Source organism: Musca domestica, unplaced genomic scaffold, assembly GCF_030504385.1.
Source record: "Musca domestica strain aabys unplaced genomic scaffold, Musca_domestica.polishedcontigs.V.1.1 12, whole genome shotgun sequence".
In the NCBI taxonomy this organism is placed as follows: Eukaryota; Metazoa; Arthropoda; class Insecta; order Diptera; family Muscidae; genus Musca; species Musca domestica.
The window spans coordinates 8,165,334-8,183,113 of record NW_026712155.1 but is presented as its reverse complement, the minus strand read 5'-3'; the positions used below and the strand labels follow the sequence as shown (position 1 = coordinate 8,183,113).

General features: G+C 39.4%; 1 protein-coding gene and 1 long non-coding RNA gene across 2 annotated transcripts in view; both read right to left on the bottom strand.

Annotated features, from left to right (window-relative positions):
• LOC131800637 (uncharacterized) overlaps positions 1-17,780 on the bottom strand; it is a 207,739-nt gene that overhangs the window by 121,249 nt on the left and 68,710 nt on the right. The gene's annotated exons all lie outside the window — the stretch shown is intronic.
• Positions 7,005-7,776, bottom strand: LOC101892691 (enhancer of split m4 protein). The gene has a single exon (XM_005188011.4). The coding sequence runs from the start codon at positions 7,726-7,728 to the stop codon at positions 7,240-7,242; it is 489 nt and encodes a 162-aa protein (XP_005188068.3). The 5' UTR covers positions 7,729-7,776; the 3' UTR covers positions 7,005-7,239.

The window sequence follows — 17,780 nt, the reverse complement described above, 5'->3', positions numbered from 1 at the left end:
GTCGTTAGAGCAACTGTGTTTAAGTAATGTTTGTCAGATCTTCCACTTATGCATATTCTTGAGGTTATTTTCTTAGAGGGAAGATTTTCTATGAACTATTTTGTGATACATAAGGTCTTATCCGCGTAAAAGAGAGTTTCTGGAGATTGAAGTACATAACATCTTTAAAAGCACCTAGAGGGTCACGATTACTGTGATGTACCTTGAAAAGGTCAATATAGAGTGTCATCTGTGTATCAGTTTTTACTTCTCTTGCTGGTATTACTGTTAATAAATGGTTCCTACTTCCGGGCCATGAAAAGAGTAATAATTTTGTGGGTCAATAATATTAAATATATTTTATTACAAGGAGAGCAGAATTAATACTGTTGTACTTTTTTAGTTCTGTATTTCATCCACCAAATTAATTGTATCATTCCATCCTTCACAATATTAATTTTTATACCCACCACCATAATATGGAGGGTATATTGACTTTGTCATTCCGTTTGTAACTCCTCAAAATATTCATGTCAGACCCAAAAAGTATATATTCGTAATCAGCGTAAAATTCTAAGTCGATTTAGCGATGCCCGTCTGTCTATCTGTCAGTCTGTCTGTTTAAATCAGGCTATCTTTCGAAATAATTGAGATAGAAGGCTAAAATTTTGCACACCTGTTTATTTTGCAGTATGCAGGTTAATTTCGTAAATGGACCATGTATGTCCACGTTTTCGTGTAGCCTCTATATAACGGTACCTCCCGATATTCGGTATTTTTATGGTTTTAGCGACATTATTCACCAAAATTATTTCAATTTTGGTATTTGAAGTTCGTAATGGATACTACAGCCTATGACAGAAAAACGTTCTGTGCAGGTCCACGTCTTCGTATAGCCCCCATATAACCGTACCTCCCTATATTGGATGTTTTGATGATTTTAGCCTCATTATTCACCGGAATTGTTTCAAATTACGTGTTTAGTGTTCGTAATGGGAACTACAGTCTGTGACAGAAAATTGTCTATGCAGGACCAGGTCTTCGTATAGGCTCCATATACCAGTATCGCCCTGTATTCGGTATTTTTACGATTTTAGGTACAATACCCACCGAAATTGTTTAAGATGTCGTATTTGAAGTTCGTAATGGATGCTACAGCTTGTGACAGAAAATCGTCTATGCAGAATCTGGTCTTCGTATAGCTCCTATATAACGGTACCTCCCTATATACGGTATACACCCCAATATAACGGCTATATTCGGTATTTTTAAGATTTTAAGAAAATAAGAATTTTTTTTTTCTTTTTTTTTTTTGAAAATTTCCAAATTCGTTCCAAATGGTAGAGGGTATTTAAAGTTCGGCCCGGCCGAACTTACTGCTTTTTAACTTGTTTATCTTCGGTCCTTCTGTCTGTTGAAACCATGAGAAATTTGACGACATGTAAATGTGCTCTACAGAAAATAATGCAACCTCAACATTATTTTCTGTAGAGCTCATCTACATGTCACCAAATTTCTTTAAATATATTCCAGAATATGTCTCAAAACGACAGCTTTACAATATTTGCGCTACAAGTATTTTGATTTCATTGCGGCGCAGAGAATGGTCACTTGGCTTTTTCAACTTTCTGATATGACGACTTTGGTGAAAAGCAAGCTCCATAAGTGTCCCGAATTCACAAGTGAGAATCACAATCACTTCTTGTCTTTTCCCAAAAATCATAGATTGCAAAAACCACCAGAACTTTTTCAACTAAGAACTCAATGTATATATTTTAAATATATTGAGAAAAATGATTTAGTTTCCTTGAATTCTTAACTACTGGAAGGCCATACCTAGCTAAATAGCGTAAACTTTCTGAGGTTAATTGGCTGTTCTCACTGAAAATGTGTATGAAAAATAATTAATAGATCGTTTATTAAATAAGTGGAAAAGAACAATTATGTTTAATCCAAAGGATGGTACCCCTGTGGAACAAAATATGTGAAAGTAGTTCTCCTTAGTTCTCCTCCTTGCTCATTGACGCCATCTAGACTCACAATAAGAAACTAAGTATAGATATCCTAATTTAGCGGGGACTCAAACTCAAGTCAGTTTTAAAACCAGCACCACATTCTCAATCACTCTCACTATCTCTCTCTCTCACTCTGTCTTCTCTCACCATGCACTCTCACCATAACTTTCTCTCGTTCTGTGATAAAAAAAACTGAAGGAAACTATCTTTTGAACTGAATTGTCACAAAAAGATGCCCCAAATTAAAACCAAATTATTTAAAATCAATTTACAAGTATTTATTTTTAAAATATGTTTTCTTAAAACTATATTGCCTATAAACTTGTTGCTAAAATATATATTTCTATCAAATATCACAATAATAATTTAGTTTAAAGCTATTCAAATTCCTAATTGCTTCTGAGACAATTTTCCGCTTAAGCCAAATGTTGTGGGGGAAAATTGAATGAAACTGAATTGAAGTGGAAGACGACCAGTGGAATGCCTGGTAGCGATGCCTCACAGTTTCCATGTTTCCTGAGTGCCAGGAAGCAGGAACTGTGTGGAAACTCATTATTCTCCATACAAGCGATTTAGACCTCGGTCCAACGACTTTGCTGGCAGGCCAATTGATTATTGGTGGAACAGCTCATGGGTTGTGGCAAATCATTATCGGCTGGTATTTCACTGTTGGATGTCCAAAAGAAGGTGCCATGTTCGGTGCGTACAAAGTGTACGGGAACATCGACGCTCAAGTCTGCAAAATCGAAATCCTCCAAATCGCAGGATTGATTGAGGGACCATGGATTGGTGATAACTTCTTCTTTCGACTTCTCTTCAGAACTTGTTGTTTCCAAAATATTCAAATTGATGGTGGAGGTATTATTGCAATTACTATCCAGGAAATTGCCCTCCTTGATGTAGTCCTCATCCTTTTGTAGCTGCGACAGTTTCTGGGTTTTGTGTTTGAAAATATGTTTCATCAACTTCTTGATGCTGTAGGACAGCAATTTCTTACTGGCCGTGCTGACATCCAATTTGTGGAATTGATTGTTGCTGTTATTGATTTGAAGGCACATTTTGTATTGATTTTTTCGATTTTCTCTCTCTCTGTCGAAAATATTGGTAGTTGTTCTTCCAAGGAAGGTTGTTAGGGGAATGCTGACTTATTCCTTGCGCACCTTGGCGTTTTATACTCGCAGTCAGCCGGACAGACATTCATCCTGGCATTCCTGGCAAAAGGTAAGCAAGACAAAAACAGGCCAGGTAAGTAATCACAGTTAGTAGGATTGTTGTTGTAATTCCAAAATTCTTTTTGGGACACAATACCCAGGGAACCCTAGTTCTTGTCCTAATGACTGGTGGAAAATATCAGAAAAAACAACACCATGTTGTTGTTGAAAATTGTAACAAGTAGCGTTTGGAGATAAAATGTTTTTATGGTTATTGAATAATAGCAGCAGCAACAACAACCACCCTGAACCTCTGTTTGCCACCTCCATTTGTTGACTAATATGCTGACCTTATGATGGGAAAATTCCTGACTTTACGACATTCGAGGGACGACGATGACAAAAATAAAAGAAAAATACTATTTACACTGCTTGGTTAATTTGTCTAGCCGCAGTTCGGAATCACTTTTTCCGATTTTAAACTCCAAAGGCCATAAAAGTGGTTTTTAATTGCTATCGCTTTTTTGGAATTTTCCTTCTACTTTAGTTACGCAACATGATTTCGCATTTGAAGCACTTGGTGGAATGGGGGACATAAAATATCAATTACTGACAAAAATAAATGCGATGAATCAGCCCAGTAAATTTTGAAAAAGTAGAAATTCTACAGACCTATGGCACCTAGAACTTCTTCTACAGACAGAAGACGCTCCAAGGTCATATATCGGCAGAAGATCTTTTGAATTCCTTCTATCAACAAACGACCTTTGAAAGAAAGAAATTTTTTAAAGTCTTTTATACAAGAAAGAAGACCTTGGTAAAGGCCTTTTAAGATGATCTACATGCAGAAGAACTTTTAAGGTCATCTACCCACTATGTACATCCTCATCTGCAGATAGTAGACCTTACAGGGTCGTCTATATTCATATCGGAAAGAAAAACCGTTCAAGGTTATCCATCGAAAAAAAAATCTTTAAGGATATGGACAAAAAGAAGACATCTACGATATCGGTAAACCAAAGATCCTTCTAAGTTATATAAATAGCGGATCTTTCAAGGTCACATTTAGACAAAAGAACTTCCATCGTGATCTTTGAACAAAGGTCTTTTCCAGGCCATCGATAGACAGAAGGCTTTTTTAAAAATTTTCTAAAGGAAGAAGATATTTGGAGGCCTTCTATAGACGGTTTGCTATAGACAAATGACATTTCAGGTTGTTTTGTAGCAAGGATATATTTTCGGGAATTTTTAAGATGGGACATCCTTTGCTTGCCTCCAAAGGACACAAATAATTTAAAAGGTCTTCTAAACTTTAGGTGTTCCATATACAGAAGAGTTTTTTTTCTAATTCGTACGTAGGTCCTTCAATGAGTTCCTTTCAAAGGTTTTCCTGAACTTGGATAGACAGAAGTCCTTCTGAAGGTTTTCTACAGACAGAAGATATGTCAAGGTCATCTAAAGAGAGAAAACCTTCAAGGTTCCATTGACAGGAGGACTTTTGAAGATCGCCTATGGACAACGATTTTTTTTGATGATCTACTATAACCAAAGACCATTTAAGGTCCTCCACGGAACAAAACCTTTTGAAGATCTCCTGAAGATAGAAGATCGTTTCTAGATCTTCAATAGACAGAAGAACTTTCGAAGGCATTCTGCAGAAAGAAGATCTTAAAAAGTCTCCTGGAGAGTGAGAGGACTTTTGAAGGCCCTTTTAGGTTTTCTATGGGCAAAGAACTATACTCTACGTAATGAATGGTATTTGATATGAATAAGACCTTTCAAAGAGAAGAACTTTTAAAAGTTATTTTTGAACAAAAGACCTTCTCAAGATTATTCACAAATAGAAGATATTTCATAGACAGAAGAGCTTTTGAAAGCCCACTTAAAGGCCTTCTAAAGAGAGAATACATGTTTATGATTATCTATAGAGAAAGGTCATTGGGAAGGCACACATACGAAATATAAAAAGTAATGCCTGAATAGAAGTACTACTAAATGTCCTCCCTATCTAGAATATCTTTTAAAGGTATTATCTATAGTGAAGGAGCCAGAAGTTGTTCCTTATATAGAAGAACTTTCGGCGACCCTTTTTACCCAAATCTTCTGCAGGAAGAAGATCCTTCTAGTGTTGTCTGTAGACAGGAGACCTATTGAAGGTTGTCTACAGAGATTATATTTATAAAGTCTTCTCTTGTACACGGAAACCCTTTCGACGATCTTCTATCGGCAGAAGACCATTCAAAAGTTTTTATAGACAGAAAACCGTAATTCTGTAGAGAGAAATCTTTTGATGGACTTTCATACAGGGCGAGATAAAAAAAACTGCAACAAAGTCAAACGCCATAATTTTGATTTTTTTTTTAATTTTATTGAATAAATGTAAAAAATTTCGGAAATAGCATCAAATTTTAGAATAAGTTTAGATTTGTTCGAATTGGTCACCTTTGGCACGAATTATGGCCTTCAACCGGCCATGAAACCGTCACACGCTGCCCGAATGTTGCTCTGCGGTATTTTGGCCCATTCCCGGCGAAACGATTGCTTGAGGTGATCGACACTTTGGTATTTTTTAGAGCCAACCTTGCTTTCCAAAATATTCCAGACACAATAGTCCAACGGATTGGTATCCGGAGATTTTAGTGGTCATTGTGAGCTGAAATTTTATTCACATTTAAATGCTGGAGTGCTCTAACGATAGCCATTTGTGGTTTTCCAGCCAAATATAAAAAAATCACACTATCACGCTTGAGTTTCATCACGAATAACTTTTTTTCTGGAAAATTTTCACCAAAATGCTTTTGTACGCTTGTAAACAATATAATGTGCTGTCATTGGAATAAATATAATAGCTGTCGGACGAGTGGCTTAGAAATGACAGCAGTCTGAAGTTGGTTCCAATTTTTTCATCTGTATACCCCCTCTAGCCATATGGCTGATGTGAAATCAGTTTTAGATGTGAAATCAGTTTTAGATTTTCTTCTTCCCAATTATATATCATTATATCTTGCATGAATATAACAAATTATAATCGTAGCTTTTATAAAATGCGATATTATACCCCAGTCTCTTTACAATACGCCAATTGCAGAATGTTGACACTATCTATAGATTTCATATCAAGTGGGATACATATGTCCAATTTGTATGGTACAAGTGGTTATGTTGAGGATATTTTCGAGTATCCTTTATTGGAAACCCCTTTCATACAATTTATTGAATATTCTCTTTGATCTTTTTCTTAAACCTCCAATAAAGGCTCCAAAAAGGTTTTTGGCTAATATCAATTTTCAATTTTTTTCGGTGTCCTTTTTTGCTATTCACAGTCCTTGCGTAAACATTTTTAATCAGAAAAAAATCGATTCGAGTCAGACAACAATAGCCATGAATCATCCATAAAATAACGAACTATCGAATCATCCAGTCGTAATGAAACATTTATTAAATATCTGGGATAGGAATGTTGAAAATATGTAAAATTTCAAAATTGCATACCTTGGCACTCAATAATGAGCTGATGACTGTTATTAAAATATTGAAGTAAGATCAATAGGTTTTGAACCTTCTTACAACATGTAGGGAAACGGAATCGCACTGAAATCGCCTGTTGCTACTCCAACCTTCTCGAACAAGCTATTCAATTAGAATCTATAGTGGAAATCCAATTGGAAAGTTATTCCTCTTTCCCATTTTCGTATTTCAAAGAAAGAGGGTCATTTTTAAAGAACCCAACTAAAAAAAAAAATTCCCTTTTCCCAATTTCAATTTCTAATTGATTTTCCCCGCCCATTAAAAATAGAATAAAAAAATTCAGAAAAATTTCATTTTCAATTTTTGTTGTATTTTTTGTATAAATATTTGTTTTGTTTTTTTTTTTTTTTCTTAAAAAAATTACTTAAATAATATCACAATAATTTTGTTGTTTTTTTCTTTTGTTAAAGCTATTTTTTCTAGAGATAGGAGTTTCATGTTAAATTTTCCTTGAAAATTAACAGAAACCATTGAAGTTTTGATGTGGAAGACATTGGAGGAAGGCACAGATTTACAGGCTTCAGGTTGATGGAAGGAAGCAGGAACTGTTGTTGTTGTTGCTGAATTTAGGCTTGGGCCCAACGATCTTGCATACAACTGGCCAATTGATTGTAGGTGGCACAGCTCATGGGTTGAGGCAAATCATTGTCGGCTGGCACATCAGAGCTGGTGGTCCAGAAGAAGGTACCTTCGGCGGTGCGTATAAAATGAACCGGGACAACGGCATTGATTTCACTGAAATCATAATCTTCCAATTCATAGGACTGCTGTTTGGACGAGAGACGTTCATTAATGTCATTTTCATGGCATTCCAAGGAGGTGGCTTCAAATTCAAGATGGGCATTGCATTGATTTTCCAGCGATTCGAGAGATTCCAAGGAGGCAGCTTCTTTGGCATTTTCCAAATTTTGTAGCTCAGCCAATTTTTGGGATTTGTGGTGTTTGAAAAGTTGCTTCAGCAATTTTTTGATGCTATAGGAAGCGGCAAATTTCTTGTGGTGGTTGTTGAGGATTTCCATTTTGTTGTTGTTGGCGGTGGCGATATCTACGCACATTTTTGTTGTGTTGTTTTGGTAGGGGATATGTAAACTGTTTGAATGCTCAAGTGAGTCTGATGCCTGATCCTTGCTACCCTGGGCCTTTTATACTCTGTGAGTTGGTGGTTGTTTTTCTCTCTCCCTCTCTCTCTCTGTGTTGTTTTGAGTCTCTCCCCCTACTCATATTCCTGTTGCTGTTGCAGGAAGTCATGGTTGCTTGTGCATTCATAAGCAGGTCTCAAAACTAAAATACCAGCACTTAAGTCAGGCTCTGCGCACTGTTGTTGTGGTGTAAGGGTATGTCTGTCCCTCCATCCGTCCGTCCCAAGTCCCAAAGTGTGGGAATGTTTTTAAGGATACATCGTTTGCTGAGCAGGGGAAAAAAGTCCATACATAAAAAACGGCAGGTGTGTTTTGAAAATTTCCAAACCTGCCTGCAGGCCAAACAAGGATAGCTGGTAATGGTGGACTGCTTGCTCTTGCAGGTTATTGGGGGAATGAACAGAATTTTTTATCCTTTGTAAGGATCGTGAGAAACAAGCATTTCTTTGAGTTCCCACACTTTGGTTAATGGCTGGACGGACGGATGGATGGACGGACAGCCATCCAAGGAAAAAAGGATCCTTGTTGCTTTGGAATCCTGGCAGTTTCTTTTTGTACTGAACACTTGGATCTTGTTTAATAACCTAGTTTTGTTTGCCATAGCATTCGTGTTGTTGTTGTTGTTGCTTGCTTGCTCGTATTACCGTCCATTATTATCATCATCCTTGGAATCATTGAAAAGATCCTCCCATTCATTGAACACGTGTGCATTTCGAAACCGTTTTTGGGATCGTGGGAGAAAATAATTTCTGAAATGAATTCTTCACGCTTCAATCCGCAAACAATTAGTTTTGAAGACCCCGATAATAACGAGCCAGGCCTTTGGAGTACCCTTTCCCATGAAAGACATGGCAAAGACATGCAAAGCAAATAGACACGTGTGCTCAAAAGAAGACCTGAAGACCTTAAAGTGTTTTCTTCGGGGTATTTAAAATGCCACTACTGTTTGGCTTATTTGCTGGCATGACGGGGAGGGGGTGGAGGCCAAGACAACAATGCAACTCACCCATAGCTATGTGAGCTAATGTCTGTCTTCTGTCTGTCCAAACTCAGGCGAGAGGGTTCTTTCAGAACGTGGGAACGGAGAATTTTTCAAGACAATAAAATGAAATGTCTTTAAGTAGACACCACAATGACATGACTTTAAGAGAACGTTGGGGGAGGGGAGGAAACCAACAAATACCAAAATTTCGGGGTGTAAAGAAATGTTTGTACAAGAAAGCCGGCCGGCCGACCGGCAAACAATGACAAATGCCATCAAATTATCATGCGGAGAAAGAAGCAGCCAAGCAATGGAAATTAAATCAAAAGACACGAGAAGGCACGTCGGAATTTTCCCAGGGTTTGGGCAAACACTTTGGTTCGAAAAAAAAAAAATAAAAAAAGAACAGGAGGTGGGGGAAAACAGCAACTAACCTGGGTCATGGTAAAGACAAAGGCCAAAAAAATATCACTGAATAATGGCTTGCTCCCAGGATTTTTACGACTCGAGCTAATTGCATTGGAATGGGCCAAACGCATTCCAGTGCAATTAGCTCGAGAGAGATCACTTTTGCCAGCCATAAAAAGAACCCCCCAGATAACCTCTAAGAATTTGAATGAATCACAGGCAAGGTTTCTCTATTTTTTTTTTTGTGGATTCATTTTTTACCTCTCATTGTCGCCGGCCAAGCACGGGTCAATATTTTCGCTTTCAATGACCCGAATGATGATAAGAATTCCTAGGCATTGATGAATCACAGACCAGCCATATCTCTTCGGTCGTCTAGACGAGATTTTTTTTTTTTTGCATTTTGGTCAAGGTAAAGTGAAATTAAGACTTATCTCTTTTTTTAATGGATTCTTCCGGGCCACTGGCGAAAGTGATTTGGAATTTGATGACAGGTATTGGACAATTAGGTTGGATACAGTAGCCAATTAGATGTTGTTTTGAAAGGGAATTTAAAAAACAGATAACTAATGGAAGGAAATAGAAAGTCATTTATGACCTTGACTTATTTTTTTGAGGGGGTGCAGGACCAAGGACTCAGTATGACAAATAAGAATTGACTCATTGGAAGTGGAGTTTTACCTAAAATCAGGTTGAGTTGCATATATTTAGGAGAGAAGGGGGCATATGCTGTTGAACGCTGGAACGTCCTCTGAAGTGATACATTTTTATACCCTCCACCATACATAGTATAGAGGGTATATTAAGTTCTTCATTCCCTTTGTAACTCATCGAAATAAGAATTTTAGACCCAACAAAGTTTTTATTTATCACCCTACAGTCAAAACGAATTAAGATAGGAAGCTAGAAAATAAGAAGGCAGGTCAAGTTCGAAGATGGGCTATATCGATATCGTATAGCCCCCATAAAACGGTACCCCCAATATTCGGTATTTTTATGATTTTAGCCAGAGTTTTCAATGAAATTGTCTGAAATTCTACACAAGAAGTACGGAGAACCCTGCAAGAGAATTGAAAAGAGATGAAAAATTGCAACCAACTTCAGACTGCTGTCATTTCTAAGCCACTCGTCCGACAGCTGTTAAAATTATTCCAGTGACAGCTCATTATATTGTTTACAAGCGAACAGAAGCATTTTCGTGAGAATTTTCCAGAAAAAAAGGTATTCGCGATGGAATTCAAGCGTGATAGTGTGATTTCTTTACATTTGGCTGGAGAACCACAAGTGGCTATCGTTAGAGCAGCCTGAATAAATCTTTTGTGTCTCGTACCATCGCTTGTTACCGTGATACTGGTAGCGAAGCCCGACGTCAAGGAAGTGCACGGAAGAAAACAGCAACAATCGAAACCCGCGTTGCAGTGACCGAAAAATGGCTCGTGAGCTGAACATATCGCAATATTTCATTCGGCAAATATTAAAAAATCAGCTCGGGGAAAAGCCATTGAAATTCCAAAAATTAGAAGAACTTTCACCGCAATAAAAAGAAAATAGACTCAAAAGAGCTAAGAAGTTGCTTCGCCTCGCCGAAAGTGGTGAACTACCGAATTTGGGTTTCTCCGATGAGAAAACATTCATTGTCCAGCAGTTTGTAAACAAACAAAATGATCGGGATTATTTGCAAAAGAGGTCAGCTGAAAATGTGCACCTTCGGTTGGCCACCAGAGCTCAAGCGAGGGCCGCCATAACAGCCGATGGTCTCTCTCCGCTCGTATTAATCGACCGTGGCATCAGAATAAATGCGGAATATTATAGCGAAAATATTCTGGAGGGTGTATTTAAGCCTTGGGCACGCAAACATTTTGGCCGCAGACCTTGGACATTCCAGCAGGACTCAGCACGCGCCACCCAAGAATGGTTACAAAATGAGGTTCCTCGCTTCATTTGCAGCACGGGCATGGCCACCAAAATCTCCGGATACCAATCCGTTGGACTATTGTGTCTAGAGTATTTTGGAAAGCAAGGTTGGCACTAAAAAATACCAAAGTGTCGATCATCACAAACAAGCGCAGAGCAACATCCGGGAAGCATGTGACGGTTTCATTGGCCGTTTGAAGGCCATAAGTAGTGCTAAAGATGACCAATTCGAACAAATCTTCAAAAAAAAATTAAAATTATGGCGTTTGACTTTGTTGCAGTTTTTTATCTCACCCTGTATTTGGCAGGACCTTTATTTTACTCAAAAATTCAGGCAGCGCAAGTCATAAGCCTCAGAACTTTGAGACATGTTGGAGTAATTGTGGAACGGAAGAATCCATAAAGGAGATTGACGATCCGCACTTGGATATTAACCAAAGAACAGGTTTGCCCGTTTTCACTGGGAAGTGAAGCTCGCTCTTGGGCTCGATCGTTCGAAGAATGAAAGTTTTAGTCTACACTGTGTTGTTTTATGTGGGGGCCCTCGCGAGACAGTCCTGTTTGAAAAATTACAATAGGAGTCGAATCTTTCGAAATAGAGTTTCATGGATTGAGAAAATACGCATAGATAGAAATACAACAACCTTATGACAAGAACCAAAAGAGTTCTCGGAAAAAGTAGAATCTGCTCGATTTCGAGCGAAGGAGCAAAGCATGGTCGCTCTTATTCGAACCACATTGAAAAATATGCTGAATTTTACAACTATCAGCATTCGACCACTTCATTCTGTATACCCTATGTGGGCGACCTGCCAAAACATTCAACCGATATATCCCATCTTTAGATTCGTTTGAATGTTAGTTAATACCGCGTTTGATAAAAATTGTGATTATTATTTGTTCCATTCAGGCTAGATCTACTGTTTCATTATTGAGATTTCCAAAGTCCATGGTCGCTCCTTACTTTACTAATTAAAGATATCGGACATTAAGGTTCTTCCCTTAAGGATTTGTTATTATTCAAAAATTTGACAATTCAATTCAGAAATATTTGGAGAGATATTTCCAATTTCCGAACGTGATGAATGTTTTGTTGAGGACATAAAATCTTAACATCAACGTAAAATTTTCCCATCTCCGGAATTTGATTTTGAAGTAATGGAGAATGGCTTATTTTTCACGTGAGTTTCGCCAACATATTAAGATATTTTTCTTGGAAATTCCTCACACATTTTACTTTGTACCTCACGAAAATATGAAAATTCCTGCTGGTGTAAACAACACATCAAGGTAAGTTCCAATTTCGGCACATTGCATGGCCTGGCATGGTCATGTGAAAATTTGCACCAAACACACAATTTTTCGGAAAACCTTATACAGGTCTAGAGATTTTCGAACAAATGCAAGGAACACGTGCCTAATTCCACAATCGTGACCGTTACAAATCGTACTGCTAAATTTCCCACCCGCATTGCACTTGGTTGCTGTGGACATAACATGTGATGCCATTCACTGACCACTGACGGACGTAAAATCCTTGCCAAGTAGAAGTTAGTTTATCACGTACCACACAGCCCTATGTCGAAAATCTTACTTGTGTATTAACAAATTTCCAATTGTTGGACAAGTTTTTAATGTCCTTGTTAGGTGCAAAAATTAACATGTGGGAGTCGTTACGAAAATTTCCAATGTTTGCAGGAGAGCGGTTATTTGGTTTGGACGGTGCGCATGCGTGGCGCACTTGTGTGTGCGTATGATTGCAATACTATTGCATACGCACACGTGTTTCACCACGAGCTGATATTTCCAAGGATGTGCATCATGGCACTGACCATTGTAGATTTCCCAATTGCAATGATAGTCCATGGCAGAATGTCACGTTCTTATTTTGTGGTACCCCACTGGGAGTAGAGCAAAGAATAATTGGAATAAGTTTTGACCACACATGTTGGTCACTAGCCAGGTCAGGGACATTTGTAGTTGAGGAACATTTTGGCTGAATTTTCCGGCAGAGCAAGTCTCAACTTTAAGGGCGAAAAATATACTTTTCTAAAATTACAACTTAAAAATCCATAAAAAACCCGGGGAGTCTCTATAGACGAGTTTAAGGCTCCAGGGGGTCTTTATAGATGAGCTGAAGGCCAGAGAGTCTCCATAGACGAGCTGAAGGCCAGAGAGTCTCTATAGACGAGCTGAAGGCCAGGGAGTCTCTATAGACGAGCTGAAGGCCAGGGAGTCTCTATAGACGAGCTGAAGGCCAGGGAGTCTCTATAGACGAGCTGAAGGCCAGGGAGTCTCTAAAGACGAGCTGAAGGCCAGGGAGTCTCTATAGACGAGCTAAAGGCCAGGGGGAGTCTCTATAGACGAGCTGAAGGCCAGGGAGTCTCTATAGACGAGCTGAAGGCCAGGGAGTCTCTAGAGACGAGCTGAAGGCCAGGGAGTCTCTATAGACGAGCTGAAGAGGCTGGGAGTTTCTATAGACGAGCTGATGGCCAGGGAGTCTATATAGACGAGCTGGAGGCCAGGGAGTCTCTATAGACGAGCTGGAGGCCAGGGAGTCTCTATAGACGAGCTGGAGGCCAGGGAGTCTCTATAGACGAGCTGAAGGCCAGGGAGTCTCTATAGACGAGCTGAAGAAGCAGGGAGTCTCTATAGACGAACTGAAGGCCAGGGAGTCTCTATAGACAAACTGAAGGCCAGGGAGTCTCTATAGACGAGCTGAAGAGGCAGGGAGTCTCTATAGACGAGCTGAAGAGGCAGGAATTCTCTATAAACGAGCTGAAGAGGCAGGGAGTCTCCATAGACGAGCTGAAGAAGCAGGGAGTCTCCATAGACGAGCTGAAGAGGCAGGGAGTCTCTATAGACGAGCTGAAGAGGCAGGGAGTCTCTACAGACGAGCTGATGGCCAGGGAGTCTCTGTAGACGAGCTGATGGCCAGGGAGTCTCTGTAGATGAGTTGATGGCCAGGGAGTCTCTGTAGACGAGCTGATGGCCAGGGAGTCTCTTCATAGGCGAGCTGAAGGCCAGGGGAGTCTCTATTGACGAGCTGAAGGCCAGGGGGAGTCTCTATTGACGAGCTGAAGGCCAGGGGGAGTCTCTATTGACGAGCTGAAGGCCAGGGGGAGTCTCTATAGACGAGCTGAAGAGGCAGGGAGTCTCTATAGACGAGCTGAAGAGACAGGGAGTCTCCATAGACGAGCTGAAGAGGCAGGGAGTCTCTATACACGAGCTGAAGAGGCAGGGAGTCTCTATAGACGAGCTGAAGAGGCAGGGAGTTTCTATAGACGAGCTGAAGAGGCAGGGAGTTTCTATAGACAAGCTGAAGAGGCAGGGAGTTTCTATAGACAAGCTGAAGACGCAGGGAGTTTCTATAGAAGAGCTGAAGGCAGAGGGAGTCTTTATAGACGACCTGAAGGCAGAGGGAGTCTTTATAGACGAGCTGGAGAGGCTGGGAGTCTCTATAGATGAGCTGAAAACAACTTGGTTCTTCTTCTTTTTAGGTTGTTTTTTTTTTGTAATTTATTTATTTTACTCATAACAGGGTTTCCCTAGGTCCTTAAATGAAAACTCTATCAACTTGTCAATGTGCCTAGCTATAATGTTGCCAACATGCTCCTCAAATGATCCTGCATATTAGTCACGCCCTTTGCATGAAAACCAAATCTGTCCCTGAGTCTATACGACACATGTTTGCCATTTAAATAAGGATTTCCAAAGTGGGCATGCAGTAAAAAGACACCGACCGATCATCCATTCAAAATTTCCCAAATTGTGTAATTGTGCATGAATGAAAGATAGATAACTGGAAGAGGTCACGTTCTCATTAGTTGACACCCCATTACCACAATCGACGAAAAAAAAAACAAAATTCCAACCACATGTTTCAAATATTCCATGGCACTGACCAAAGACATAGTGGTCGGTATTCCCAATGTCTGGTACAAACCATCATCGGCATCTTTTTCGGAGAGAGGGAATATCAAATTTCCTACACTCCTTGGATAAAATGCGGTAAAGTGGAATAAAACACGTGTTTCGAAACCAGGGCGTTGGGAGTTTATGAAGCAGGGAGAGGAGATATTCTGCCATGTCATTGACAGCTATTGAAAATTGGTATCAGAATTCATACTTGGAAATGGGTGACGTTTTTTTCGTTGCATAATAGAAATCCTATTCGCCTAAGACGGTGGCCATTGTAAAGGCCTTGAGAAGGATTATGAGCCTAATAAACAAGATATATAAAAATCAAGACTAAAATATGAAAAACAGGGTGAGATGAAAAAACTGCAACGAACTTCAGACTGCTGTCATTTCTAAGCCACTCGTCCGACAGCTGTTAAAATTATTCCAGTGACAGCTCATTATATTGTTTACTAGCGCGTTTTGGTGAGAATTCTCCACAAAAAAAGTTATTCGTGATGGAATTCAAACGTGATAGTGCGATTTCTTTATATTTGGCTGGAAAACCACAAGTGGTTATCGTTAGAGCACTACAGCTTTTAAATGTGAATAAATCTCTTGTGTCTCGTACCATCGCTCGTTACCGTGATACTGGTAGCTTAGACCGACGTCAAGTGAAGTGGATGGAAGAAAACAGCAACATCAACAGAAATGGTTCGAAAAGTAAAGAAGCGACTTGATCGAACCCCCCGCATCGCAGTGACCGAAAAATGGCTTGTGAGATGAACATATCGCAATATTCCATTCGGCAAATATTGAAAAATGAGCTCGGGGTAAAGCCGTTGAAATTCCAAAAAGTGAAAGAATATACACCGCAACAGAAAGAAAATAGACTCAAAAGAGCTAAAGAGTCGCTATGCTTGGCCGAAAATGGTGAGCTGCTGAATTTGGTTTTCACCTCTCCGATTAGGAAACATTCGTTGTCCAGCAGTTTGTAAACAAACAAAATGTGCACCTTCGGTTCACCACCAGAGCCCAAGCGCCGGCTATGGTGATGGTGTGGGTCACCATAACAACCGATGGTCGCTCTCCTCTCGTATTAATCGACCGTGGCATCAGGATAAATGCCGAATATTATGGCGAACATATTCTGGAGGTTGTATTAAAGCCTTGAGCAAGCAAACATTTTGGCCGCAGTCCTTGGACTTTCCAATGGAATTCAGCACCATCGCACTCAGCACTCGCCACCCAAGAATGGTTACAAAATCAGGTTCCTCACTTCATTTCCAGCGCACAATGGCCACCAAAATCTCCGGATACCAATCCGTTGGAGTATTGTGTCTGGAATATTTTGGAAAGCAAGGTTGACACTAAAAAATACCAAAGTGTCGATCACCTCAAGCAAGCGCTTCGCCGGGATTTGGCCAAAATACCGCGGAGCAACATTCGGGCAGTGTGTGACGGTTTCATTGTCCGTTTGAAGGCCATAATTCGTGCCAAAGGTGACCAATTTGAACAAATCTAAACTTATTCTAAAATTTGATGCTATTTCCGACATTTTTTGCTTCCTTTCAATAAAATTAAAAAAAGAGTAAAAATTATGGCGTATGACTTTCTTGCAGTTCTTTTATCTCACCCTGTATATCCTATATCTTGAAAATACGTCTGATCGACATAGAATGCTTTCCTCCTGTGGGGTCTTTCCCCCCTCTTTCTCAATGAAGTTTTTTCTTCTGAGGGGGAACTTCTTTAGCTTTCATTTTCTTAACTAGAGATTTCGTTGCAAAACTCTAGGCGGCCGAGTCCCTATGATGATGATGATTGAAACCAAACCCTTTATTAGATAATGAAAGCAAATCAGACCAATATAGCCCAAATTTCTTCACACTACCGAATGGGGGCCTAACAAAAAATTTGGATTTTTTAAGGCGTTTCTGGGCATCCATCCACACATGACTCACATTCTGTCAATGGAAACATTACACTTCATGGCCTCATATTTAAGTACCTCTCACTCCCATTTGCTAACACTTAATTACAAAGGACCAAAAGGATGGGATCCTCATCGTCATTCATATGTTTTGAATATTTCATGGCACTGACCAAAAAGCCACTTCAAACCTGGGATGCCTAGGAGTTTCCAATTGCATTTCAAGAGGCGGAGAGTATCTTGATTGCATGTGATTGGATTTCAAACAATGTTGGGAACAGCAAGGACACGTGTTTGAAATCGATTTTATTTCGGAAAATTATGCAGTTTTGTATTTAGGCTGCACTGTGGAAAAAACACAAAGTCATATCTTATCCTTAGCGCAGCCAATAGAGCTGTCTTGAAGATCTTAACAATTTTTACAGAAAAATTTACAAAAGATAAGGAACATCATAAAAAAACATATCTTAATTCCCACCCAATAGCTGTAACGAATTACAGGACAATGAATAGCCCAATCTCTTGTGGCGTAAAAAAAATTTTGTTCTCAAACTTACGCACAGCCACAAAAACCCTTTACCCATGCTCCAATTGAACTACCTAACCCCTTGCCATGGCTTATCATAATTTTAAATTGTAATTGTTACGCTCAATATTCCCAACCATTTCAAATTGGCCCACTGTGCAGCAAACACCCAGCTCATGACATTATAAAAACAAAATCACATTTTTTTGTTGTTTTTGGAAAATACAAGATTGTAAATTATCTGGTGGCGGTGGTGGTAATGGAAACCGTAACTAAATGTTTATCGTCGTCAATTTGGTCGGTCATGT